Here is a 26,545-nt window from a genome sequence, read left to right as displayed (position 1 = left end):
TCACAAACGCAGTCATAAACAATATTTTGCAACATTTTTAACACCAACATCATTTGAGTTAAAAGGATAAAAGTTTGGCCCCAGAATGTTCTTTCTCTTTTTGTCCAACACCTGAAATGTCTCTTCATTTGAAAAACTCAAGGAGTAGAAGAGAGGGGGGGGGGGGCATTTCCTGAGAGTTATTTACTTTGAGCCAGATGATGACTTTTTGGGAGGGAATTGGGAGGCTGGGGTGAGGAGAGGGGGTGTAACGTTGAGTCAGTTACAGGTCGCTGTAGCTGCAGCGCAGTTGTGGAGGCGGTCGTGCATGTGGACAGAGCGCAGGATCTCGTGCATGTGGACAGAGCGCAGGATCTCGTGCATGTGGACAGAGCGCAGGATCTGTGAGGATTAACGCGCTGCAGAGGACTCACTGGATGTACTGAGAGGAAGGGGGGGTTAGAACAAGGTAACTTAAAGATCCGGTAAAATCATCATTTAGTTTCTGGAAAAGTCTCAAATGAGACAAAACTTGTCAGATTTCTTTTACTGCTGTTTGGAGTTTGGTCGCGCGCGGATGTGCAGCTTTGCTTGGAGCTGGTTCATTCACTGAGGACTGGAGCGCCCCGACACTTGGAGGATCACTTCTGCTCAGGATCTCTGAGCAGTTTTTATCTGGAGACATTTGTGTTCTTCCTCTGCGCGCCTGTGCGCCATATGGTCCACCCCAGGGTGTCGCTTGACTCTGCTGGATGAAAGCGCGCGTGTTCGGCCTCACAGCTGGAGGTGTCACCCCCGAGACTGAAGGCTCCATTGTGGGATGCTGCCCAGCGTTTAATGGGAAACATATTGGAGTGTGCGCACCACTTCTTCTTTTCAGGAGGCTTAAACTGGAATACTGTACATGCAACTGGAGCGCGGACTGGACACTGAGAATCTAAACTGCTGAAGGATTTGATCCAAAAAGGAGAGAAGCGCTGAGACATTCTTCTTTCACCACCTACCCTGCTGGGCACTAAAGGGTCTGCTCACATTTTCACATCCTGTGGACCAAAACCCCCAAACTTTAATTTCCCTCTTGTGCACATCTTTTCCATTCGGAGACACTTTTTGATCTTAAAATTTGAAGTTTGACTAAGTTTTGCTGTGCAAGTCTTGTTTAATTCATCTAAAGAAGAGTGGGGCATGAGCAAAGTCCAACACCTCTGCAAACTTTATTTCATGTAGAGTTTTTAGTCCAATTTAAAAAAAGAAAAACAACATTTATACTAAGTCTTCTTGGACATGGAGTGTGCGTAAAAAGGTCCAAACCCATTAAGCATTTTGTCTGCAGATTCCCACGCCAGTATGTTCCTTTGTGTGGAGTGGGTGCGCTAATTATAGAGTTAACAAACGCAGAGCAGACGGATCATTCAGGCCGAGCCGAGCCGAGCCAGAGTAGGCGACCGCAGGAAACAGTGAAAGGACCAACGTATTTATTGTTGTTGTTGTTGTTTTAGTGCATTAAACACAGAGGACACATTGTGTCTGTGAAAAACAAAACGAATCCTTAAGAGAAATATTTAAGCTTTTGAGCAGAGCTGGTCTGAATGGAGTTAAGTTACAAGCGCTCCTGAAACTTGGCCCGGATCGGGACCCTGGTCCAGGTTGCCCAGACCAAAGGAGGAATTAATTGTTTCCAGAGCTTGCTGCCAAAAATAAACATTAAATACACTAATATATATATATATTTTTAAAGATGGTATGGCATAATTCTTACACATTAAATAGACATTTATTTAAAAAAGTTTAATATGTTATATATTGCAGAAAAATCAAAAATCAAAAAAATCAAATGTAGCAATGTGGACTTAAAAATATAGAAATTAAGAGAAATGAAAAATGGATCAAATAAAAAGCAACTTGAAAGGGGTGAGGGGGTGCATTTGAACCATTCTTTAACCTCAGATTGGACTCAATGCCACTAAATGATGGACTGTGTCGCCCTCTACTGGTAGTTATTGGGAAGTGCAGCTTGAAAGTCACAATCTTTTAACTATTTTAGTTACAATAAACTAAAACATTATGTATACTTTTATTTAATATTTTTTATTGTTAGTGAATGCCGTCCATAAATATTTTCACGTTGATCATTGACTGAACAGTGACCGTAGACTTTGTTTCGATGTGGAAACAGTGATTTTTAAAAAGTTGCTGTTTTATATTTCTCAGGTCTGACCATCTATAGTCATGGATGGGAAGAAGACGTTTGTGGCCTTGGGGGTTATCTTTGGGTTTATGGTTTCAGGTAAGCGCCTAAATAAAGTGCAGACACATTATTTTCTCTTTTTATATTTCTGACAGCTTGTTGACCCACTTGTCTCTTATCAGTTCTCTCTGGACTGGCATCACCAATTATCAGTCCAGATGAGGAGCAGCTGTTCCTGCAGCCCAACTCTCTCATCAACATCAGCTGCACCGGCGAGCAAGACGTGACTTGGGTTGAACCCCTGCCCCAAGACGCCACAGTTGTTCCTGGGGTTTTCTCCTCCACTCTCTTAATTTACAACGCAACTGTGGAGCACACTCGCTATTACGAGTGCATCTATGCAAGCCAGGAGATCGACCAGGACGATGAAATGCCAAATAATGTGGCATTTATTTACGTCTTTGTCCAAGGTAAACATATTAGAGGGTACGTAAAGTTGCTCCAGAATAATGTAAAAACTAAAGATAGATTGCTGAATGGTAGAATCATAAACAGAGTTTCAACAGAACCAGAGGAGCAGGGTGGTCCTCTTCATTTATCACAGAAATAGTTTCTTAAAGAAAGACTTTGAACTGCAGTACTGCAACTAACAGCATAAGATACGTTAGACACATGAGCTTAAAATGATCGGATTTCACGGCTTTTTCTGTGCAAATAGGTCATGGAGGACAAACTGGAGACATACTCTGAAACAATAACTAACACTCATTACTTGTTTCACAAAGGTTTGCTCAGCAGAAAAGTTTTCCTGTTTAAGTTTGTCAGCTTGTATGTACTGGCTTTAATAAACCTGTACTCAGCAAATTTATATTGAACTAAACTGTTTTCATTTTCAACCTGTGCTTTGGGGGTTTTGGATACTAAAATTGTTTTAAAACAAAGTGAGGTAGAAAAATTTTAAATTTATTGAACCCCCAAATTATAACAATGCATGAAAATCCAAAAAAGACTTTAAATTAGGCCCAACGATACAAAAGAATGTGAACGTTAGATGCACAGCTGGAGACAAACTACCGGTAGCCACCGTGTTGGTGATAGAACAAATGGAGAAATGTCACTAAACATCAGGCAAACCTATACATTTCTTTATGTGGGTTCAAAACAAGAATAAACTATTGTAATCAAAAGCATGAATCATAAAATCTTTCTCTCTGCACATCCAGATCCTGATGTGCTGTTTGTCCCAGAGACACCGGAAAACCTTATTGTCCCCTACAACCCGTTCCGAGTGATCATCCCATGCCGTGTATCCCATCCAGCCATTCCGGTTGTCCTGAAGAGCGTTTCCACCGGAGAGAAGATCAGTGACTTTCATGTTGGCCAGACAGGCTTTATTGACAGCATCCCTCCTGGGCAGTACCAGTGTGAGACAACCGTAAAGGACAAGACTTTCACAAGCGCCATCTACACCGTCAAAGATGAGGGTAAGCTAAGATGAGATGCAGTTTTATAAATCAATGGAAAATAAATAATTGCTCTCTTCAGATCGAGGTTGAAGTTCTGCCTCAAGTGGAGGAGTTCAAGTATTCCCAGGTTTTGTTCACAAGTGAGGGAAGAATGGAGCGTGATATTGGCAGACTGATTGGTGCAGCGTCTGCAGTATTGCGGACTCTGTACCGGTCCATTGTGGTGAAGACGCAGCTGAGCTGTCAGGCAAAGCTCTCTGTTTACCGGTCGGTCTACGTTCCTACTCTCACCTGAGGTCATGAACTCTGGGTAGAGGCTGAAAGAATGAGACTGTGGACACAGGAGGTTGAAATGAGTTTCCTCTGCAGGGGAGCTGGACTGTCCCTTAGAGACAGGGTGAGAAGTTCAGTTATCAGGAGAGACTCAGAGTAGAACCACTGCTCCTCCACATCAGGAGGAGCCAGTTGAGGTGGTTCGGGTATGTCTGACTGGGAGGAGACCCGGGAGAAGACCCAGGACATGCTGGGGAGACTATGTCTCTTGGTTGGCCTGGGAACACCTTGGGGTCCTCCAAGAAGATCTGGAAGAGGAGCTGTGGAAAGATGTCTGGACCTCCAAGCTGCTGCCCCCGAGACTGACTTCAGAATAAGCAGAAGATGATGGATGGATGATGGATGGATGGATGATGGATGGATGGATGATGACACATTTAATTTGAAATCCTCTTTATTTTTGTTTATTTGAAAATGCTATAAGGCATTAGCCTAACTTCAACTGAAAGTCACGTGATAAATCTTCGTGTTGGTTCCTTTGAGATGAGACAGCAGCACTGATCTCCTTTCTCTGGTGGTCCTCCTCTAGAAGCGGAGGAGGTGGAGGACTTTGATGTGGAGGTTAAAGCTAGTGAAGAGACGATGAGGGCGGGGCAGCCCCTCAACATCTCCTGCATCGCTCCATCTGGCTCAGACTACCGTCAGTACTGGCTCCATTCAAAGAATCAGGTAAACTCCAGGGTTTGATTTTCTTTCTGAGCATTTTCTTTATTTCTAACTAGTTTCTTTGTGTCGCTTCAACCAGAAGTCCACTTTATCAGAATCAGAACCACGTACGTACAAAAGGAATTTGGTTTTACTTAACGCACATGAACTTATTGCACATAATTAGAAAACACCAACAAATGACTCAACAAGTAGGTGGAAACGCAGACAAAATGCAGAAGAGCAGACGTGAGAAGAACCAAAACTCAGACGTAAGACACGAGTTAAGAAGGTCTGAAGCCCACACATGATGTTCCATTATTATTTGCATGAGAGATGGATTCCTTCAAACGCTTGTCAAAAGTTATTTCCTCAGCAAAGTGAAATGTTTCTTAAAATCCATAAATGACAAGTGAAGAGTAATTTAAAGTGAAGCCTTTAGTATAAATGTTGCCTTGATGAAGAGGATGTAAGGTTCAGCAGCTGAAGTGAAGAAGGTAGTGTAGAATGAAAGTTTGAACCTGGTGAGACATCAGAGTCTGCGCATGACGACCAGCTGAACATCCCAGGCTTTCCAGGATCTGAAGCAGTTCTACATGTAATTTATGTTCATCTCTGCTCACATTATTAATGTGTACTTGTTGTGTGTGTGTGTGCAAGAGGTTTTTCAGAGACAGGTAGAACACAGAAGACCTGGGTCCTGGTTCAGGCTTTTAAAAGCCTCTGTGTCTGGGCTTCAGTCGTTTGTCTTCAGCTGGACCTGTAAAACAACAACAACAACAAAAGTGAAGGAGGCAGAGAGTAACATTACATTTTATATTTATGTATTGTCCTTTTTTCCTGCAGGCTCTAACTGCGATTCAGACGAAGCAGACGTCTCCTGACTGGGTCATCTACACCCTCAGCATCCCGAGAGCCTCCCCTGAAGACAGCGGCGCTTACGAGTGCTCCGTCACGCACCCAGTCAGTGGAAAAACCCGAGTCAGCAGCGTGGCTGTAACTGTTTTTGGTGAGCCTCCCCATCAGAAACATTTCCAGAATATTTCCTTCTGCACTGTAATAATGTCTGCTCAAGCTGAGGATTTACAGTCATTGAAAACGATTTCATATTCTCGTCATCGCTCAGGTGAATTAGTGCAACCTCTAATGTGTTGAAGCTGTGTGTGGAAGTCGTTTTCAGCTTCAGCTCTGGTTTTAACATCAGCCACTTGGTTTTATGGGATGGCCTCAGCAGATGTGTGTCAGGCCTTCACTTCACTTCGCCCCAGCCCTCGGCCTGGTTTCCCTCTCCTGAAACTCTTTCCTGTCCTCACAGACTTTGCTTCTTTGCTCCTACTGGTCAAGAACTAAGCGCTTGTTGTTTTCCTTATTTTACACAGAGGAGAATTCTTTTCTGACCCTGGACCACAGTGGCATTCTGTCGACGGAGTTTGTCAGCATTTTAGAGGCGACAGAGTTTACTATTCTCATCAGTGCTTACCCCGTCCCCAAAGTTTCATGGCTCAAAGACGGCAAAGAATTGCCAGAGAACTACTATGTCTTCAGCAAAACAAGCCACAGTGAAGGGACTCGGTAAGCATCAGTATTGTGATTCCACATTTAACATTTGAACAAGGAAGACGTGACGGGTGAGTCGTTCTGCAGATCACAGTCTGTAAAATCAGAAAGTGTCAATCAAAGAAAGTGAACATGGGTGGTGCTTATAGCAAAAAGACGTTGAGCAGCACTAACACTTTCCTCTTATATCTATTTATGACTAAACTAGTGTGTTGATTGTGGTGCATTTCATTTGTACTCAGAAGTCAGAACTTTTGAGTTCCAAGACAGGAAAAGAAAAATCAACTGAACGTTTGTTTTTTGTTTTTTTGAATGTCCAGAGGACCAGATTAAACTTTTTTAGATTGTTCTACCTGGATTATTGAGCATGCATCAGGATCAACTGAGCCTTGTTGTCTGACTAACGCTGACCTCAGAATACAAGATGTTGCCCTGTGCATGAAAAGCTGTGACACTGCAGTAATATTTTTTTTCTGTCAATTTGAAACTCATAAAAATAGTACTTTGTAAACTATTTTTAGGAATCTAACAAGGATGTCATTTGTTCATTTAAATGACCGCTCAAGGTTTTTCCTTCTCACAGGTATGAGAGCATTCTAACTTTTCGACATCCTCTGGAGAAAGACAATGGAAATTACACCATCAGAGTCCTGAGTGGCTCTCACACAATTCAGTTCTCTTTTGTCATTAAAGTGAGAGGTGAGATCAACAGAAAGAAAAGTACCGTACGTACGCATCATACAGATATGACTGAAAGTTTTCAGTGTTGCTATTTTGTTTTCAGCTTCTGCTGGACCGATGATCTTACCTTCCTCGGCTCCCATGATGCTGCCTGATGTGGACGAGATGGTGGTGCCTCTTCACACATCTTTTAGCTTGACGTGTCGCGGAGCAGCAGAGCTGGAGTGGGACATGCCATTTGATATGCTTGAGGAAACCCAGGAAGACAGCAGTGGTCTGTTTGTCACCACGGTCACCGTGAACAGTGCAACAGCCATGCACACTGGCTCCTACACGTGCTTCTACAGCACAAACAGCACCGATGACACAGAGGAAAGCAGCATCTACATCTATGTGCCAGGTATGGAGTCAACAACTACTTCAATAGTTTAGATGTTTTCTCTGTTTTCTGGTTAGAGTGACTTGTTTTATTCCAACACAGATCCTGACGTTCCGTTTCTGCCATCACCGGTGTTTATGAACCACGTCCTGTCTGACCATGATGAGATGGAGATTCCATGTAGGGTGTCTAACCCACAAGCCCATGTGACACTGGTGAACACTGACACCCAGCAGCCTGTACCTTGTGTTTACGACAGTAAAAAGGGTGCTTTGGGAATATTTACGGCTGGAACGTATGTCTGCAAGGCTGTCATACAAGGAGAGGAGCACTCCAGTGTGGAATACATTGTACATGGGGTGATAGGTGTGTGCTCCAGTGTTTGTGACATCTCTAATGATATCTGTTGCATCTTCTGCTTAATATGTTTTGGTCTCTCTATTCTGACATCAATGTTTCACTGGTATCAATTGTTCTATTTTAGGTGCTTTAAATGTTGAGCTGTCAGCCAAAAGAACTACTCTTCTGGTGGGAGACACCATCACTGTCAGCTGTCTGGCTCAAGGACCTGACATATTGGAAGACCATTGGAAATATCCTGGTAAACTGGTATGGGCACAAAATCATACTGTAAATCAAAAGACTTTACAAATTTAGCATGTGCATCAGTGGTAGTGTTGATCTCAAAATACATGATGTTCTGTTTTCTTTGACAGGCCAATCGCGGCAGCAAATCTTTCCGTGAAAACAAGAGAGACCAGGAGATCTTGTACACTTTGACAATTCCACAAGCCTCAACCAAAGACAGTGGCATCTACTCCTGCTCCATCACTGACATTATTTCTAATGAAAGTCAGACGAAGCAACTTACCATCCAAGTTTTTGGTATTGTTTTCTACATTTACAATGAATATCATGCTGCATTATATATATACATATATTAGTGCGGGTGAGTAATTGTTAATTTTCCGTTGATCTTGTTATTTTCAATAGACAGTGCGTTTGTGTCCATCGAGCCAGAGTTCAAGGAATATGAAGCTGCAGAGCTGGATGAGGTTCGGGAGTTCAGAGCAAAGATAGACTCTTTTCCCGATGCTCGTGTTACTTGGTTCAAAGATGGTGTCCCACTTGGGGATGTGACCGCTGAGATCTCTACCAACCTACAGCAGATCAATGAGATCAGGTGAGTTTGTCAGTAATAGCAGATGTAATGACAACCTCAAGTAGGGCTGGGTCATATCTCAATATTTTTAAAATATCATTTCATTTGCGATATAAAATGAGACTTTATCAAAATAAAATGATATAGTTTCACTCTATGTAGTTCTAATACGTGACAACCTGCCAGTTACTTTCCCAGTCTGCTCCTTCTCACGTCCCCTCCTCCTCTCCCTCACTGAATACACACCCAGCCCCTCACTCGCTCCCCCACCTCCTGCTGTGTAAAACTGCCTGCTGCTGCAGTTCCCACTGTCAACAAGCTAGATGCATATGCAGATTTCAGTCATCACAATAGGTCTTTGTTGACCCACAGTGCAGACACTCTGGTGACATAGATGTAAATTCCTGATAGGTGTGAAAAAGGGGCCGTTTACACGGCGTGTATTTTGAGTGCATCCGCAGGTTTCTCTCTGTGGTTCTGCTGATCATTTACACGACACCAGTGGCCCCCCTCTTTGAATCCAGAGGTTTCTGAACCCACCTTCCATAGTGGAGGTTTTTCTCTGACCCCCCGCTGATAATGTAAACATCTCCCGCTGAGGCTTCGTGTTAAATCACATGCGCACGCACGCGCGGACAGACGCTATATTTCTATCAACATGGCGGCGGATACAGTTCTTTCAGAACTACGATTGATGGAATATATTTTTAATCTCGTGGTTAATCTACATCAGATTCCAGGTGCTGTGACCGACATCTGTGTTGGAAGAGACACAATCTGATCCAGTTCTAATGTCTCTGTTTATAGAACGAGTCACGTGCACACGTCGCACTGCACTATAACATCTAAATGTGCTAAATAACAACAGTTTAATAACAATAAACAGTATTTATGTTAGTGTGAGAGATATAATGAAGCTCTGAGCTAAATGAAGCTATCTGGACATGTAATTCAAATTTAAAATGATGCTAAACATATAGTGTGAACACTAAAGTTGAAAATGAAGACATCAGGTTTAATTTTTATTTATTTATTCAACACCACAAACTGTATGTCACACAAACACTGATAATTAAACGGGACACACTATTAAAAACAAGTTAACTGAACTGTAAACTACATTAATGAACTGGACTCTGGCTCCACGTTGAAAATGACTGTGTAGCTGCTACAAAGGAGAGATTTGGTGTTTTCCAGGAAATTGACTGTTTTAGGGCTCCCACATACTTGGGCATACTGTGTATACTCCAGAGTCAGAGTTTCTTTATTGTCATTCACACCTCATGTGGTACATGTGGTGGAACGAGATTATGTACACAGGGTCCCAGTTACATCCCACAATAACATGTAAAAGAAAAACAGTAATAAGATCTAAGGTATGAACTAAGAAAAACATCAACTAAAAATATGCTAAGCACTAATAAAATAAAAACAATACGCCGAACAGCAGCACGAACTGTGAGTCTGTGTGAGCAGATGAGCATGAACACAGCAACATGAAACAGATCAGCAGCAACATGAAACAGATCAGCAGCAACATGATATGGTTTTTCACAGTGATTATCCTGATTAGAGATTCATGAGTCTAACAGCCTCAGGGTAGAAGCTGTTCCTCAGTCTAGTGGTTCTACACTTAATGCTCCTCAACCTCCTGCCTGAGGGGAGTGGGGCAAAAGTGTGTGTGCTGGGTGAGTGAGGTCCTTCATGATGCAGGTGGCCCTCTTCCTGCATCTGGAGGTGTAGATGTCTGTGATGGGGGAGAGATGGACTCCAACATCTTCTGTGCAGCCTTCACCACTCTCTGCAAAGCTTTTCTTTCTGCAGCTGTGCAGCCTCCATGCCACACGTTGATGCTGGAGCACAGGATGCTCTCCACTGCACACCTGTAGAAGGAGGTGAGGACTGAGCTTCCAGACCAGCTCGTCTCAGCCGTCTGAGGAAGTAGAGTCTCTGATGAGCTTTCTTGATCAGGCTGGTGGTGTTGTTGCTCCAGCTGAGGTTGTCATTCAGATGTACACCCAAGTACTTGTAGCTGGAGACCACTTCCACCGCAGATCCTCTTATGTTCAGGGGGTGGGGTTGTTTCTTCTGAAGTCCACAACCATCTCCTTTGTCTTCTTCACATTGATGTGAAGGTTGTTCTTCCTGCACCAGCTCTCCAGGTGTTCCACCTCCTGCCTGTAGCTGGACTCATCATTGTTTGTGATGCATCCCACCACCGCTGTATCATCTGCAAACTTTACAATGTGACAGCCTGGATGGGTAGCTGCACAATCATATGTGAGCAGAGTGAACAGGAGGGGTCTCAGCAGACAGCACTGAGGGGAGCCGGTGCTGAGGGTTATGGTGGAGGAGAAGTTGTGGATCCTCACAGACCAGTCTGTTTGTTAAGAAGTCTAGGACCCAGTTGCAAATGGAGGGGCTTGCCTCTTTTCCACAGTTCCTCCTTGGCCTTGTTTTACCTGCTCAGGCCAGTTCAGTGTTCTTTTCCACAGGGTCTTTTTTGTTGAACTGGCCTGTTTTTTCTGTACCTACTTCTCTGCGGTTCAAGTGAGGCCAAGAAGGACCTTAAACGTGATGTCAGCGCACTGTCAGTCACTGATTGGTCAAGGGGAGGAGTCACTGGATCTTTCAGAAACTTTTCACACCAATCTGCCATGGAAGCCTGGATCTATTTTAAAGATTTTAAAAACAATAATGACAACACTGTGATCTAATCCTGAAGTGCAGGCGATTTTTGTGCTTGGTAGCAGACGACAAAATTCAGAGCGAGCTAGATGGAGTTTTGCCGGTTTCCCCAGTTCTCTTCACCGGAGCCTCAGAGCCAGCCAGGCCGAACAGGGCTCATCTCCCCGGCTCCGAGCTCCACTGGTCACCGCGGAAGATCCTCCATGGTGCCGACTCAGGGCTTGGGCTCCAGATCCCAGCCTTGCATGCTCAATGACTCGAGCTGCTGACTCACAGAAGGCCGTTGCCCAGACCCTGGCCTCGCGTAATCATGAAGGCTGAACCCCGGTCCCAGCAGACAGGCGGATTGGGATGGATCTGGGACGGACGGTGGAAACAATGTTTAAAAACATGTTAGGTATAAAAAAAATTATGTATTTTTTAATTAGTGAAGATTTAAAAAATAAATAATTAAACGGTGCCAGCTTTATCATGAAGTCCTGTTTTCACTTTAATGCCTATTGAATAACCTGTTAAAGTTAAATCACCTGAAAAATCATAAAAAGACACAAAATTATTGGATCTCTCGGGAATATTTCCCTCAAGTATGTTTAAGAAGAGATACGACCCACAGATGTACAAATCACAAAACAAGAACTTTAAAGCAAAGCTAATAATAATAATAATAATAATCCTTCCCCAGAAAATATTTGAAGAAAATAGATGCCATTCCCTGCATTATGGTGTATTTTAATAAGTTGTTGAACATCCACGTGTACCTACATTTGTAAACACTTGATTCAATAATTATTTTAGAGACATCAACAAAATTAAGTCAGGTTCCCTGGACGGATTTTAAAAATTGTTGAAATTATTGAGCAGGACCTGACATCATGCCCTCCCAACATTAAAGTACACTGTGACAAAAACACAAAAACATTTTTGTCAGTTTTGTCAACCTGCATGTAATAATTAAAATACAAATAATTTACAGGTTCGTTCCTTCCTGTCACAATTTCTAACCTTCACAACTTTTATTCCCCTTTTCTTCACAGTCCTCTGGGAATAACATCCATCTCCTTCTCCTGTTGTTTTCATTTCCGCTATTCCTTCTCCATCACAGATTTTAACAATTTTAGTTTCCATAATACTTGTGTTACCTGGCTTCTTTCTTCTCAACGTGATGTTTCTCCTTCAAGGTGTTCTCTATAACACCATCAGCTGGACTTCTCAAATATTAAGGCAAAATCTCACCGCGCACAACACAGACACACTAGCTAAGTTGCTACACACTCCATTTCTCTCACACATCCTGACACACACACACACACACACACACACACCTGCCAGTCAACAGCTGACGTCACTAACATAGATGTAAGCTAACAGGCAACACGGCGGTGTCTCCCCCTCCTCCCCCCGCCCTGACAACAACCCCCCCGAGGAGATGAGCACCCGCCACCTGCTAAGCTACTGGTAACTTTCATCTTTTCTCTCCCTTTACTTTTAACTGTCGACTCATCTCTAGTTTCACAGAGCAGTGCTGCAGTTAGCAGGAGCCAGTAGTGTTGGCTTTTCAAAATAAAGTAAATTTGAACATTTCCTGATAATTAAATTTATTTAAAGTCTATATAAATCTTTATTCTGAACGTGTGGCAGCTTGTATTTTACTGTGGTGGCGTTCCACAATACAATACATGTAGAGGAAACCCCGATACTGTAAATATATAATACATGTTTAATTCGATCATTTTAATAATCTGTTTTCTTTTTAATTTACCAGAAACTTCGAAATAAATTCTCACCAAGTACTGAAACCTGTTTCAGGGTTTTACCACCACTAGCTGGTGAGGCTCATAACATCAATTTGAACCCCACCCACTGTAATCGGTACTGAAAGCATAAAGTGGCACTAATGGGCACTGTTGAAATGGAAAATGAAGCGATCCGACCTTGGCCGGGCCGAGCAGGACCTATGGAAATGAGGCATTTGTCTTAAGGCTCCAGTATACTCGTGCGGACCTTTTTCCACGCGGACTCGACGCGCACTGTCCGCAGAGGGTTGAGACTTCATACTCGAGCGTCCACCCTGAGCGGCTGCAGACCAGCTCCGCAATCAAGCGGCGTTTACCTTCGGGACAAATTGAGGTCGCCGACAAGCGTACTGGATTGATTGACAGGTTGCAAAAAATCAATAACAAATAAAAGAGAGCTGGCAGCCCCAGCTGCAGCGGTGTTGTGTTTATATGTTGTTAATAAAAACTTCTAAAAAAATAACAAAACAGGGAGCGCTGGCCCTGCAGCCCACACATCAGACCAGCCCACCAGGAAATCGCCAGACCCTCCCGCAGCCACGCTGGACTTGATTTTAACTTGCTCGTCTCAAATTTTTTCATTTCTCACCATTTCAGTCATGGCATCAATGGAGGAGGAAGAGATCACTTGCCTCATGACAAAAAAAAAACTAAAGAAAAGGCCAGATCAGGGATGAAGAAGGGGAATTTAATACATTGGTGTCGCATACAAAACAGTCTGTCGCCGGGCAGTTTATTGTGCGACACCGCGTACACATACGTGGTCCTTGAAAATTGAGCTTTGCATGGACATGCCCTGCAGGGGTACGTGCATCAGGGTCCATCAGGGTCTGGGGGATCGTGGTATTGAAGGCAGACGTGAAGTCTGCAAAGAGCATAGGAGTCCTTCTGCACCAGGTGGGTGAGAGCAGGTGTGGACCACAGAGGAGGTGGAGGTTAATAAAGGTTGATTGAATATACTTCATTAGAATCAGACTTTTGAAAGAGCAAGTCAGCCTTTCATTATGTTTGCTCTGTTTGTTTTCTGTTTACATTGTAAGTGCACAGCTGTGTATTTGGTTTTGTTATACAGAATATATATATATATATATTAGACATTTATTTTGTACAGTTACAGCTGTTTGTTAATAAAGGTGCCTGTGTGACAATTGGGACAAGGCTTTGACTCAGAAATATATTTTAGTTATTACTTTATGGAAAGAAAAAAAAATCAATATATATTATATATCGCCATTCATCTTAAAAATATTGAGATATTAATATTGGTCCATATCATCCAGCCCCAACCTCAAGGTAAAATTGCTCTCTCTAACTGGGCTTTAGTGGTGTGATGTTATGCTTCTGCTTTTGTTTCTCTGTACAGCTACATGAGTGTTCTCACACTGATCCGTGCCAAGGAGGAGGACAGTGGGAACTACACCATGCACATACAGAATGGAAACCTAAGTCGTGATGTCAGCTTTACCTTGGAGGTTAAAGGTCAGCTTTTATTTCTTTGGATTTGAATGTTAACCAAATTTTAGCGGAATCTAGAGTCTGTTGATATTTCATGTTTGCTTATGCTGCTCTGCTAACATCTCATCTGGCCCCTGATGTTATAGTGCCTGCAGTCATTGTGGACCTGATGGACCTCCATCATGGTTCAACCACAGGCCAGTCTGTGGTGTGTATCACCAGGGGGCAGCCCACTCCTGTGGTGGAGTGGTTCATCTGCAAGAACATCAAACAGTAAGATCAATTTTCTTCAAAATGAAAATGCCTCTGGACTTGTTTTTCAAGTTTTTCTCTTTAATTGATCTGACTAGATTGATTTATTTTATTTTATTTGCTCCCGTCTAGTTGTGCCAATGATTCTTCTGTGTGGCAGCCTCTTGCCACCAACTCCACGGAGATCACCACGGAGTCACACTTTGATGAAGAGGGCAACCTGGAGAGCCAGGTCATGTTTGGTCATCTCGAAAGCACACTGGCCGTGCGTTGCCTTGCCACCAATGAAATGGCTGTCATTAGCAGGGAGATCAAACTGGTGTCCAATGGTAAGAGCTCACTCGTATCACAATCCCCAGAGATCTTTGCTTGTCTTTTTACTCAGCTTTGAATTGAAATTTGATGGTGTCGCCACCTTTGATTTCTAAAACTGCTGTGGGCCGCCTAAAGAGCAGTTTGTCAGAGTTACAGCAGCTGTAAGAAGATGAGTTTAAACTATTACTGTGGAAGATCAGTCCTTGCAGATGAGCTTTCCCATCCTCACCCCCATCTTGCTCTGCCAATGTCTAGCCTCCTCTTTTCCATTTCCATTTCCTTTTCAACATACCTTTTGAGATTAATGTGGTTTTAACTTGATCAAAGGAACCTATCCTCATGCAACACTCACTACATGCTTCCATGTTGGTAATGTATTCTAACATGTGTGACCACTGGCTTTCCTCATGCACAGGCCCTCACCCTGAGCTGACTGTAGCTGCTGCTGTGCTGGTGCTCCTGGTCATTGTCATCATCTCACTCATTGTCTTGGTTGTCATCTGGAAACAGGTACTCTTGTCATCATTTGGCTCATTGCCTCATTTTCTTTCAGTTATTCATGTCCTCATTTTTAGCATTTACTTCCAAGATTTTAATTTAAATGTCACACTGTTTAGGTTGTTTAACATCAAATGTGCACAGCTACATAGTGCATGTTTGATTTTTTTTTTCTCTGGGTAAAATAGTCACTGCTCTCAGGGTTTTCCTATGGACAACCATGAATTCCTGTGTTCTCTGTCTTTCAGAAACCAAGATATGAGATTCGCTGGAGAGTCATAGAGTCTGTGAGCCCAGATGGCCATGAGTACATCTATGTGGATCCCATGCAACTTCCTTATGACTCTAGGTGGGAGTTTCCTCGTGACAGACTTGTGCTTGGTGAGTTCAGTATATATTTTTAAAGGTTTCAAGGTCTGCCAGCAATGAAATGGCTGTCATTGGAGATGCTCCAACCTGTAAATCTCTCTTTGCCTTTGAAGTTAGTCTATGATAAGATAACTGTGATTTGGAGAGTGGGGGCTTGGTTGCAGAGATTTGGTTTGGACCAGTGATCAAGGGACATCAGGCACCACAAGTGTCAAAGATGAGACGGCAGCATGTTGAATCTGGATAACTGACCCTATTCTTGCTTTGTGTTTCTTAGGTCGTATCCTGGGCTCTGGAGCTTTTGGGAAGGTGGTTGAAGGCACCGCTTATGGACTCAGCCGCTCTCAGCCCGTTATGAAGGTGGCAGTGAAAATGTTAAAACGTGAGTTTAAAGACAGGACAGCTGAGCCAAGCTGCTGTTAGAGATGTAGAGTGCTGTATGAATGGGTAAATGAGGACACAGATTGTAGTGTAAAGTGCTTTGAGTAGCTTGAAATAAGATAGAAAGGTGCTATATAAGTACAGTCCATTTACCATCACAGAAAAGCTGCAAGTAGCAGTAGTATGGATTATTGAGATTGGCTCTGTGACAGAAGCTACTTGTTTCTACTGCACTTCAAACAATTAAGATGTTTTTAAACTGGGAATTAAAGTACCAGTATACAAACAAAATCATCAGCACCAATAGTTAATGAGATACTGTTTTAAATATTAATTCAGTGAGGATAACAGGAGCCTCTAACTCTTGAATCATTGAACTGGTTTTAATACAACTCCCAGAAAATAATCATTGGATATATATCCGTAATTTGTTAACATTTGTAGTTAATCTGATTCAAGATGGCTGCTCTGGCTAATAAACCTTAGTAAACACAATATTGGATATACAGTATCTATTTTTTGTACTGATACTGAGCTAAAATTTAGTGTGATGGTAGCTGAGAAACATCCCAAAAACGTACTCTAGGTATTAACATTATCAAAAAAGATCTTTGTTTTAAACTTTGGTATGCAAGGGTCTGGGCAATTTGCAATGTTTTAGGAAATGCATCTTTTATAATAATGATTCTTTGAGGAGAAGACAAGCTTTTAGTAAAACCAACCGAAATACCACACTCCCAAATTGCTGTAGTTTTCAAATAACGTAAAACATGATAAAATTTATATTTTTCAAGGGTGTTTGTTTTAGTGTGCCATACCGAAAATAAAAGTGGTACCTATCTGGCAACCCTGCTGAAAACTTTTTGAAGGTGCACCCGATGAGTGTATGAAGTATCATGAGTATCAGTCTGAGGAGCTGCGATCACAGTACCTTCTCATAGTGGATCAACCAGATTGACTTCATTAGATAAATAATGTTTCTACTTGACTTTTTATTTATGTGAATGTTTTTGTTCAGTGCCCTGAGACAATTTCTGTTGTGACCTAACCTACAAAGCTCTCAACAACCTAGCTCCATCTTATATTACAGATCTTATTGTTCCATATTTTCCTAACAGAGCACTTCGCTCTCAGACTGCAGGTTTACTTGTGGTTCCTAGAGTTTCCAAAAACAGAATGGGACGCTGATCTTTCAGTTATCAGGCTCCTCTCTTGTGGAACCAACTTCCAGTGTATGTCCATGAGGCCGACACATTGTCCAGTTTTAAGAATCGGATTAAGACTTTCCTTTTTGATAAATCCTATAGTTAGGGTCGGCTTGTTATGCTGTTATAGGCTTAGACTTCTGCAGGACAAATCAACCTCTTTTTTTATTATTATTATTATTAATTGTGACAAATGAATAGTTTCATTTGAAATTATTTATATCTTAAATTGTTATTCTTGACCTGCCATTGTGTATCTGTTCCTCCTTCCTGTTCCTCTCAAACCAGTCTGTCAAAGCAGATGACCACTTGTCCTGCACCTGGTTCTGCTGGAGGTTTCTTCCTCATCAGGGAGTATTTCCTTTCCACTGTTGCCTTTGTGCTTGCTCAAAATGAGAGTTCTGCGATGAAGTTAAACTGAAAGCAGTCTGCTCCTCAGAAAAATAATGTTATTAACTTATGTTTTATGTATATGTTTCTGGTCAGTGTCTTGAGATGACTTCTGTTGTGACTTAGTGCTATATAAATAAACTGAATTGAATTAGGACACTAATGATCAGTTGTTAGGCTGATCGTCCTCCTTGTGCATGTGAACAACTAGAAGAACCAGAGGTCCAGAGGACCTGAATTATGGTCCTGTTTACACAGACTCAGCCGCTAGAAACTTAGTGTTTTTCAGATGTTAATTCAGGGGAAACATCCTCGCTTACATGGATTTTATGGTGTTAACACTGAACCGCAGAAATCCCCAGAGTCCGCTGTAGTTGCCATGCCAGGTCATTAGCTGGCGCTCTGAATTTTGTACCTTCACCTAATGCCCATGTGCACTGGCACTTGAATCCTATGTGTATAGAATGTAAATATTCACTTGGAGAGTGGAAGGCAGCAGGAAAAGCTTTGTGTGGACTGATGATGAGGTCAGTTTGTTGCTTAATGTGGCACAGAAAGCAACATGTTATACTCCAGCGCCATTGTTGTGGATAGAAGTATGCCGTTTGGCTGCACATGCGTGAAATGTACGCCTGTAGTGCGCATGTGCGACTTCACACTTGCAGAGCATTTCACACCTCTGCAGGAAGTTCTCCCGAAAATCTCCACTCTGAGACCTGAATTCAGAAACCTTTGGTTTCAGAGAGAACGAGGGCTGTTGTCTGTAAATGAACGGCCGAACCACTCAGAAAACACATCTCTGTAAACGGGGCCTTAACCTTCTGGAAAACTGAGCATTCATGAGGATAGCATCTAGTTTTGGTGTTTGTTCTTTGGTGCACCCAGTAGACTTGATGGGGCAACAGTCAAAGAAAAAGAAAAGGAAACGCTGAAAAATGTTCACAAAAACAAACCACAGCATAAACAACAAACTAACATGTTGCAATAAAAAGGAAATCCTGGCCTCATGTATGATTTGTTGACTTGCTTTGATGGAGTGTGATGATAGTCACGGCTGCTGTACTTTCTTCCAGCCACGGCTCGGTCCAGCGAGAAACAAGCCCTGATGTCTGAACTGAAGATCATGACTCACCTCGGACCACATCTAAACATTGTTAACCTCCTGGGAGCATGCACCAAGTCAGGTGAAAAATACGCAGGAAAACACATGTAAATCAACATGCTCATTCAAAATACGTATTGTTTGATAATACTGTAGTACAACCATCTACAGTTTCATCAAACACCTATACACACATTCAGATTTGGCAACAGCCACAAGAAGACTCAGTGCTTCCTCAGCTCTCCGTGGCTTTGCTATTTTCATGGGCTTTTTATGGAGAAGTGAAGGCTCACCCTCCTGACTGTGCTTTCAGCTTTTACGAGTCTCTGATAAGATTAGTCTGTAGACTGACGCCGATGTGCAACTTTATCTGCTGTGTTGCTCTCAGGCCCTATCTACATTATCACCGAGTACTGCTTCTACGGAGACCTGGTCAACTATCTGCACAAGAACAGGGAGAACTTTCACAGCCTGAGCCCAGAGAAAAACAAAAAGGAGCTGGATATCTTTGGTATCAACCCTGCAGATGAGAGCAGCAGAAGGTATTTCTGATATATATATATATTTTTATTTATTTATTTATTTATTTTTATATTATTTTATTTTATTTGGTTATTGTTAAGACGTCTATGGTTTGGAAAAAAAAGCCCCCAAATCAGACTTTCTGTCACACACCCAAATTCTCCCCCTGCTCCTAATCTATAACTCAATCAGTGTTCTCTCCATGGCAAAGGAAATTGTCTAGCATCTTTCTCTAATCACATTAAAGTCTGAAGTGGTCTCAGCTTTCAGTCTAATTTCATTATCATGGTGGTACCTGTCAATTGTTCCCGCCCAAACATTCACAGTGAAATGGCAGCCTGTCCTCTTCCCGCTTGAGATTCATCCGTGTTGATGGATGACTCACAGCAACCACACCTCAAAATGACCATAACCTGATTTAATCCTGGTCACCATGTTAGCCTCAAACACATCTCCCACTAACTTCAGCACAAAGAACTGGGAGGGCAAGTGGCCAAATTGATGTAAAGTATGCTCAGTCTGGGGCTCAGTCTGATCTCAACGACCTGTCACCACTAACAGCATTCTCCTCTCGCCTTTACTCTCAGTTATGTGATCCTGTCCTTTGAGAAGAAAGGAGACTACATGGATATGAAGCAGGTGGACAATACTCAGTATGTCCCAATGCTGGAGATGAGCAGCACCTCCAAGTACTCTGACGTCCGGAGGTCTAACTATGACCACCCTCCCTCACAGAAAGGCTCGACCGGTACGCCCTGCAGCTCCCTGTCCTCTTTCTCAAAGTTATGGCTTTGGCGTTGTGTTTGAGTCATTGTTGGTTGAAGGGTACACCCTTGTCAAAATTTAGGACTGGAAGTGGCCTGTAATTACACAGAGAAGATAATTGTAGTGCACACATAATAATGCCCAGTTTCTGCCTGCCATTAAAAGCCAGGTCTGGGAGGAGAGTGCTATATTTACAGCACATGTTGAACCTGAGGAAATGCTCATGGTGTCTGTGTTTTCCAAAGCAGAGTCCGAGATGGACGCCCTGCTGTCAGACAGCATGGACGAAGGCCTCACAACTGTCGACCTGCTCAGTTTTACCTACCAGGTGGCAAGGGGAATGGAGTTTCTTGCTTCTAAAAATGTAAGTTTGCATAAAAATCTTGTTTTTCTGCATTTTTACATCCTCACAACTTGTTGCTTTCTGAGGCGCTAATAGCAGCTTGTGCCGGCCAGAGGTGGGGTGGGCACTGAGGAAATCAAAGGTTGTATGATAAGCAGCTGAATGTTGCTGTACCCACTCAGGAAAAAGGCCAGACTCTGAATATAGAAGTCAGAACTAGAATTACCAGGCAGGAACTCACTGCAGCCAGAAACTATTCATCCAACCATATAGTTATTATCCTTAAATATCCAGTGGTCACAGCCATCCTTCCAACTGGCATGTTTACACAGCGATTATGCTTCATGAAGCAAAATGAAACAGTATAAAAAATGAATTGGCTGAAGTGAAACTCAGAAATGGTCGGTAGCTGTGGTAGAGCAAAATGTGCTGAGCTGAGAACAGATGAAAGCAGCACCTCCAACATTTTGGATGGTTCTTCCTTTGTACAGTGTGTTCATCGGGACCTCGCAGCCAGGAATGTCCTCCTCTCTCAAGGCAAGATCGTTAAGATTTGTGACTTTGGACTGGCCAGAGATATTATGCATGACAACAACTATGTTTCCAAAGGAAGCGTAAGTTTCTACTTGGACATAAAATTATTCCTAAACCATGCAGTGAATTTAAAATGCTTTTTTTTCTCCCAAGGTTTTTACAAATACAGTAAAAATTGTGCCTTCTCTTTCATGATAGACCTTTTTGCCAGTAAAATGGATGGCACCAGAAAGCATCTTTGACAATCTCTACACCACTCTCAGTGATGTTTGGTCATATGGCATCCTTCTCTGGGAAATATTCTCCTTAGGTAAGCTTCTGTGAAACTCTATAAATGCACCAAACTTGTATTTATATATATATATATATTTATAAAGAAGAAGTGGGTAAAGATAATGGATGGATGGATTATATGTTTGAACACGAGGGGTTTGAAGTGGGGGTTTAACCCAGAGGTGTGCATGCTTTAAAACGATAACAATAAAAAAACATAATTTATATTATACAAAGCCTCTGCACCTGATTTACCTTGTTTGTTTAGATGCTGTCTCTTTAGGCCCCCTCCGTGTAAAAGCCCTGCTTGCTGTACAAGTATTAAAAGCATTTGTCATTTACACATCAACGCTTTGAAGCTCTTTACCAAACTTCTTAAATTATTTGATTTTGTGTTATTTAAAGCACTTTATGCTGCATTCATTTATATGAAAAATGCTTTATAAATATGTTTAAACTAACTTCATATTTATTTAATTTTAGGTAGATATCACGTGCACAAAATGCCACAATGAAATCTAGATTTTTTTTACATGTTCACATTTCAGATAATAAGGTTAGTCAACCTGTAACAGAACATGTTTTTTGTTAAGGTGGCACACCGTATCCAGGGATGGTGGTGGACTCCAGCTTCTACAACAAGATCAAGAGTGGATACAGGATGTCCAAACCAGAGCACGCACCTAAGGATGTGTATGTGATCAAACACTATGGTCACAATGTTTGTTACATAAAACACACTGGCTTACTGATCTGAGCAGTGGTGGCTGCCATCAGTCATGGTAAAACCACAAGGCACGTGACTGTTTGAACCAGTTCTTAGGAGAGCATTATGTGATTTTTCAGGTATGAGATGATGATGAAATGCTGGAACAGTGAGCCAGAGAAGAGGCCTTCCTTCATGGGTCTGAGTGAAACTGTCAAGTCTTTGCTGCCCTCCAGCTACAAGAGGGTGAGTCTTTTTGTGACCTTTTCCCCTTCAGACCTCTGTGAATTTATAACATCCGCTTTTAAAATGTACTGCAAATCAAAATGAAAAGGCGGTTTCTTGCAGACATTAGTTTGAAAAACAAAGTACCGGTTGAAAACCATTTAAATAAGTTATTAAAGTAGAAGGCACTTTAAAGCCCTTTCCACATCTTCTGTGAGTGCATTAGAAGTGTTTCTTTAGGCTCTCTGCTCCTGTGTAAAATGTGATTGGAGCCTCGGTGTCGCAGCTGCATGTCACAGCCTCATTGTAGGTAATGACACTGCACAAGTTGTCGCCTATACCACCCAACTTTAATTAGCCTTCCACAACATATAACACGTCAGAGCAGCTTTACCTCCGCCCTGCTCACAGCTTTAATGGCTGACAGTAAAGAAAAAAAACATTTCTGGAGGAACCACGTGGGGCTCAGCCGCAATGTTTGGACATCACTTGAGCTGGCGGCAAAATCAGTGATCACAAACTCTCATAAAACAGTCCTCAACTCCCGAGGGTTACTTTATTCTCTGCTTATATGTGTGCAAACGTCACCACGTCATTGTTGTCTGCACATCTTTATTTTGTTCTTGCAGTCTAACAGCAACGCTTTTTGTCTTGTGCAGCATTATGAAAGAGTGAACCGTGACTTCCTGAAGAGCGACCATCCTGCCGTGACCCGGGTGTGCACAGACGCTGATGCAGATTACGTTGACATCCCGTACAAGAACCAGGGCAAGCTAAAAGATCGAGAAAGTGGCTTTGATGAGCAGCGACTGAGCTCTGACAGTGGCTACATAATCCCACTCCCAGACCTGGACCCAGTATCAGACGACGACTATGGAAAGAGGAACAGATACAGGTAAAGTGACGAGTCGTGCTCTCTGACCACAGTACACAGCATCAGAGAAAACATTGATTTAAACGTGTCTAATTTGCTGCACTTTTAGTTCTCAAACATCTGAGGAGAGCGCCATCGAGACAGGCTCGAGCAGCTCCACCTACGCCAAGCGTGAGGGCGAGACTCTAGAGGACATCACGCTTCTGGATGAGATGTGTCTGGACTGTTCTGACCTGGTGGAGGACAGCTTTCTGTGACAGTGGAGCAGGAGCAGAGAGGGTGGGGGTGTAAGGACATGGGGCGAAAGAGAAAGGCTTTCATAATCAGCCAAAGACTCTGACCACGCCACCCCTCCTACTCCTCAGACTGCCAAAACTAAAACCACTTCATGATCTCAGTGAGTCTGTGGTGAACCCAAGGTACGCACATCCCACCCCCCTAAACAATGACCCGTTTTGGGTGAAGAAGTGGATGAGCATTGATGAAAACTCAAAGGAAGGATTAGAAGAACTGTCGGGCATTCCACGTTGAACTTTTCCAAACGATCAATGCGTTTTTTTGAATTTGAGAAGCTTTTGAGTATTCGTTTTGAAGGAACAGCAAGAAAGAAGCAATCAATAAAGCTGAAACTTTAAAGAAACAAAACCACTACAGTTGCACTATTTCAGCAAGATGAGCTCAGTCCTGAATGTGTTCCAGTGAAGAGTTACAGAAAGAGAGCACCTGATGCTGGTACAATCAGTAGCAATAAAGCACAAAATGTGGACAATGTGCATTCTTTGTATGAGACCATATAGCATCCTCAGTAGTTGTATACATGTGGTAGTTAAATTTTATTTTTTTTACGTATATGAACATGAATTATTTGTGAATAATAAGACAGATCATAGCAGCTTGAATAGTTTATGAAAGAGCTTCTGGGTCGTGTGCCTCTTTGCTTAGTCTCACCTTTCCTTCTCCAGATACCAAAAGGTTCGAGTCTTCAGACTTCTGTCCTGATGGAGGCCCAGGTCAGATGAGGCAGGTGGCTTTTATCAAACTAAGATGGATTGTATTGTAAATAGCTCCAGAGTTGTTTTATAAGAGAGAATTATTGGGATGAAATTGGAGTATTTGATGCGAGTATATGTTAAGCTTCAGCACCCTTTTATGCTTCAGCACCCTTTTATGCTTCAGCACCCTTTTCCACTTGTGAAGTTGTTGCTTTTAAACAACTTTTCCAATATGTTAATAGTACCGTTCTTCAGAAAACGTGCACATCATAAATGGTAAATGGACTGTACTTGGCGCCTTTCTGTGTAATCAAGAAACTCAAAAGCGCTTTACAACACAATCTGTGCCTTCATTTAGCTCCACACACACATTCATACAGCACTCTGCTAATTGAACAAATCCTTCTAAACAGATCAGAGCGTCAGCTCACATTCATGCACCCATGGGACACACAGCAGAGGTGATGAGGGGGTCAGTGTCTTGCCCAGGGACACTTCAACATGGGACTGCTGGTGGAATTGAACCCACGTAACCAATGGACAGCTGCTATAACCATTAAGCCACAGCTGCCCACCTCAACATCTGTGGATCAGAACTTTGAGTACAAAATACTTTTCTTCCACGTCAGCAGTATTTGATGTTGTATTAGTCCATTTAGCATCACAAACTGGGAGCCATGAAACGAACGGCATCAAAGGGACTTCTTTTTCATCCTAATAAACACAAACAGTGATTCCATTATTTGAGTTGGAAGATCTTGCTTGTTTTGATCAAAGTCGATCTGAGAGCCTCATGTTGAGTGAGCTGATGCTGATGATGTGTGTCCTCATTAATGTGAACACTGTGCTCGCTGTGACTGAACTGTTCGACAAATGTTGCACTTTCCCCTCATTTGTGATGTTCCCAAATAATCAAGGCTGAGATTAAAAAAGGAAAGTGGAGACAAAACAAACAAAAAAACAATTGTGTTGGCTGCAGATGTTTAAAGCAGAGTGGATGTTTGGACCACAGCTGGATGATGTGTTGCTGATAATGATACCTTATCTGTAGTCATAAATAATCACACACATTATGACTTCCTATTATCATATTCCATTATTTTATATCATGTACTTTCAGGTGATTTATACTGCAATAAATGATTTATAATGTAAAACTGGAGAATGTTCCACTGGTTTCTGTTAATATTAAACAGAAAAAGACTGAATGTGGTAATAAAAATGAAATATTAGGAGCTTGCTTGTGACACATGGAGAAACTAGATAAATAAATGTTTTTTGTAGAGATGTTGCAGATAAGAATTCATTGCAAAGAAAAATGGTCATTTTAGATATGTGACTTTATATTATGATACACAACATTAATATAAATCACAAAAGCTTTCTCCATATAGGTATAATCTGATGTAAATTAAAAACTTATTGTTTAAAGGAATGCACTGCACCCACAGTAAAGATGAGTGATCCATTATAGCCCAGAGAAGACGCGCTACAATCACATCAGACTTTTATTTTTAAGGTCAATTAGCTTTTCTGGTCCACTTGAAAAAGGTTAACTAAAAGCTGATCAGTTGGAGATGTTCATCTAATGATTTGTTACCAAGAGTTTCATCAAAATCTGTCCAGTGGCTCATGAGATATTTTGCAAATAATCCCAGATTGAACGGTCATTACTTGTATGATGATGCGCAATAATCAAATTCTGACACAAACACTGAAAGGTTAAAAAAAATAAAAACCTTCCCCAGATCCTGGACCTGACAAGAACTTACCAACATCAATACTTTGTTGCAAACTAAATTCTTTGGGCATTTCCTGCTATATTTACTTCAGACATACAAAAATAAACCTTTGCATTTAAAAGCAACCTCTGCTGCCGATACAGATGTGTTGACGCTGTAAGTTCTGCAGAAAGGCAATATTCAGATATTTTTATCCAACAACATTCAAGTTTAAGTTTCAGTTTGTGAAAAAATATATAATAAATGGAATTTGTCATTTAACTAATGAGTTTTGTTTATACTTGATTTAAATTTAAAATGTTTTTTTCAGCTATGAACAGAACTCGTGCTTTAAGGCATTGCACAGATGTGTTAAATTATTTTGTAAGTTGATTATTTTTGTTAAATCTTTGCATCTGAAAAGCAACTACAAATGTAAGAAAGTGCTATAAAGTAAATATTTTTATAACATAATAAGCACTTAGTTATTATTTCAATATTTAGCCCAAAATGAAGCAGCTAATAGTGTATACACATATAAAGTCCACATATCCCCAAAATACTGATGGGGAGTATGAATGTAATTATTTCAATGCATCAAAACAAAAGAATAATATTTTCGTTCATCCAACTATATGTACATTTGTCTGCCCATTTAACTATTAATACATAAATCCATCAGTTTATAAATAAATTGGATATATATATATATAAGCACTTTGGTAACAGTTTCTGTTTTAAATATGCTCTAT

At 41.7% G+C, this 26,545-nt stretch overlaps 1 protein-coding gene across 1 annotated transcript; it reads left to right on the top strand.

The window, feature by feature from the left end:
* Positions 1 to 266: 266 nt before the first annotated feature.
* pdgfra (platelet-derived growth factor receptor, alpha polypeptide) lies at positions 267 to 25,198 on the top strand. Its single transcript, XM_037698336.1, has 29 exons — positions 267 to 448; positions 2,191 to 2,266; positions 2,350 to 2,637; positions 3,391 to 3,651; positions 4,496 to 4,635; positions 5,458 to 5,620; positions 5,991 to 6,183; positions 6,752 to 6,867; positions 6,953 to 7,249; positions 7,331 to 7,594; positions 7,713 to 7,837; positions 7,945 to 8,113; positions 8,222 to 8,411; positions 14,235 to 14,350; positions 14,473 to 14,599; positions 14,711 to 14,907; positions 15,309 to 15,403; positions 15,640 to 15,772; positions 16,038 to 16,142; positions 18,810 to 18,920; positions 19,227 to 19,380; positions 19,948 to 20,108; positions 20,371 to 20,489; positions 20,960 to 21,082; positions 21,201 to 21,312; positions 21,869 to 21,968; positions 22,122 to 22,227; positions 22,866 to 23,101; positions 23,190 to 25,198. Exons 2-29 carry the CDS (start codon positions 2,209 to 2,211, stop codon positions 23,335 to 23,337), a joined length of 4,407 nt encoding a protein of 1,468 aa, XP_037554264.1. The 5' UTR covers positions 267 to 448; positions 2,191 to 2,208; the 3' UTR covers positions 23,338 to 25,198.
* Positions 25,199 to 26,545: the final 1,347 nt, after the last annotated feature.

Source organism: Nematolebias whitei, chromosome 3 (genome assembly GCF_014905685.2).
Source record: "Nematolebias whitei isolate Nwh7 chromosome 3, NemWhi1, whole genome shotgun sequence".
Lineage (NCBI taxonomy): Eukaryota > Metazoa > Chordata > Actinopteri > Cyprinodontiformes > Rivulidae > Nematolebias > Nematolebias whitei.
The sequence above is the reverse complement of the archived record's forward strand: the minus strand, read 5'-3'. Positions and strand labels throughout refer to the sequence as shown.

What these genes read in the sequence shown, in the direction of transcription:
- pdgfra (XM_037698336.1), top strand. Translation starts at nt 2,209, where the DNA reads ATGGATGGGAAGAAGACGTTTGTGGCCTTGGGGGTTATCTTTGGGTTT. An exon ending in AGTTTCTTGCTTCTAAAAAT is followed by an intron (nt 20,490 to 20,959) that starts GTAAGTTTGCAT and finishes TCCTTTGTACAG; the next exon opens with TGTGTTCATCGGGACCTCGC. An exon ending in ACTATGTTTCCAAAGGAAGC is followed by an intron (nt 21,083 to 21,200) that starts GTAAGTTTCTAC and finishes CTTTCATGATAG; the next exon opens with ACCTTTTTGCCAGTAAAATG.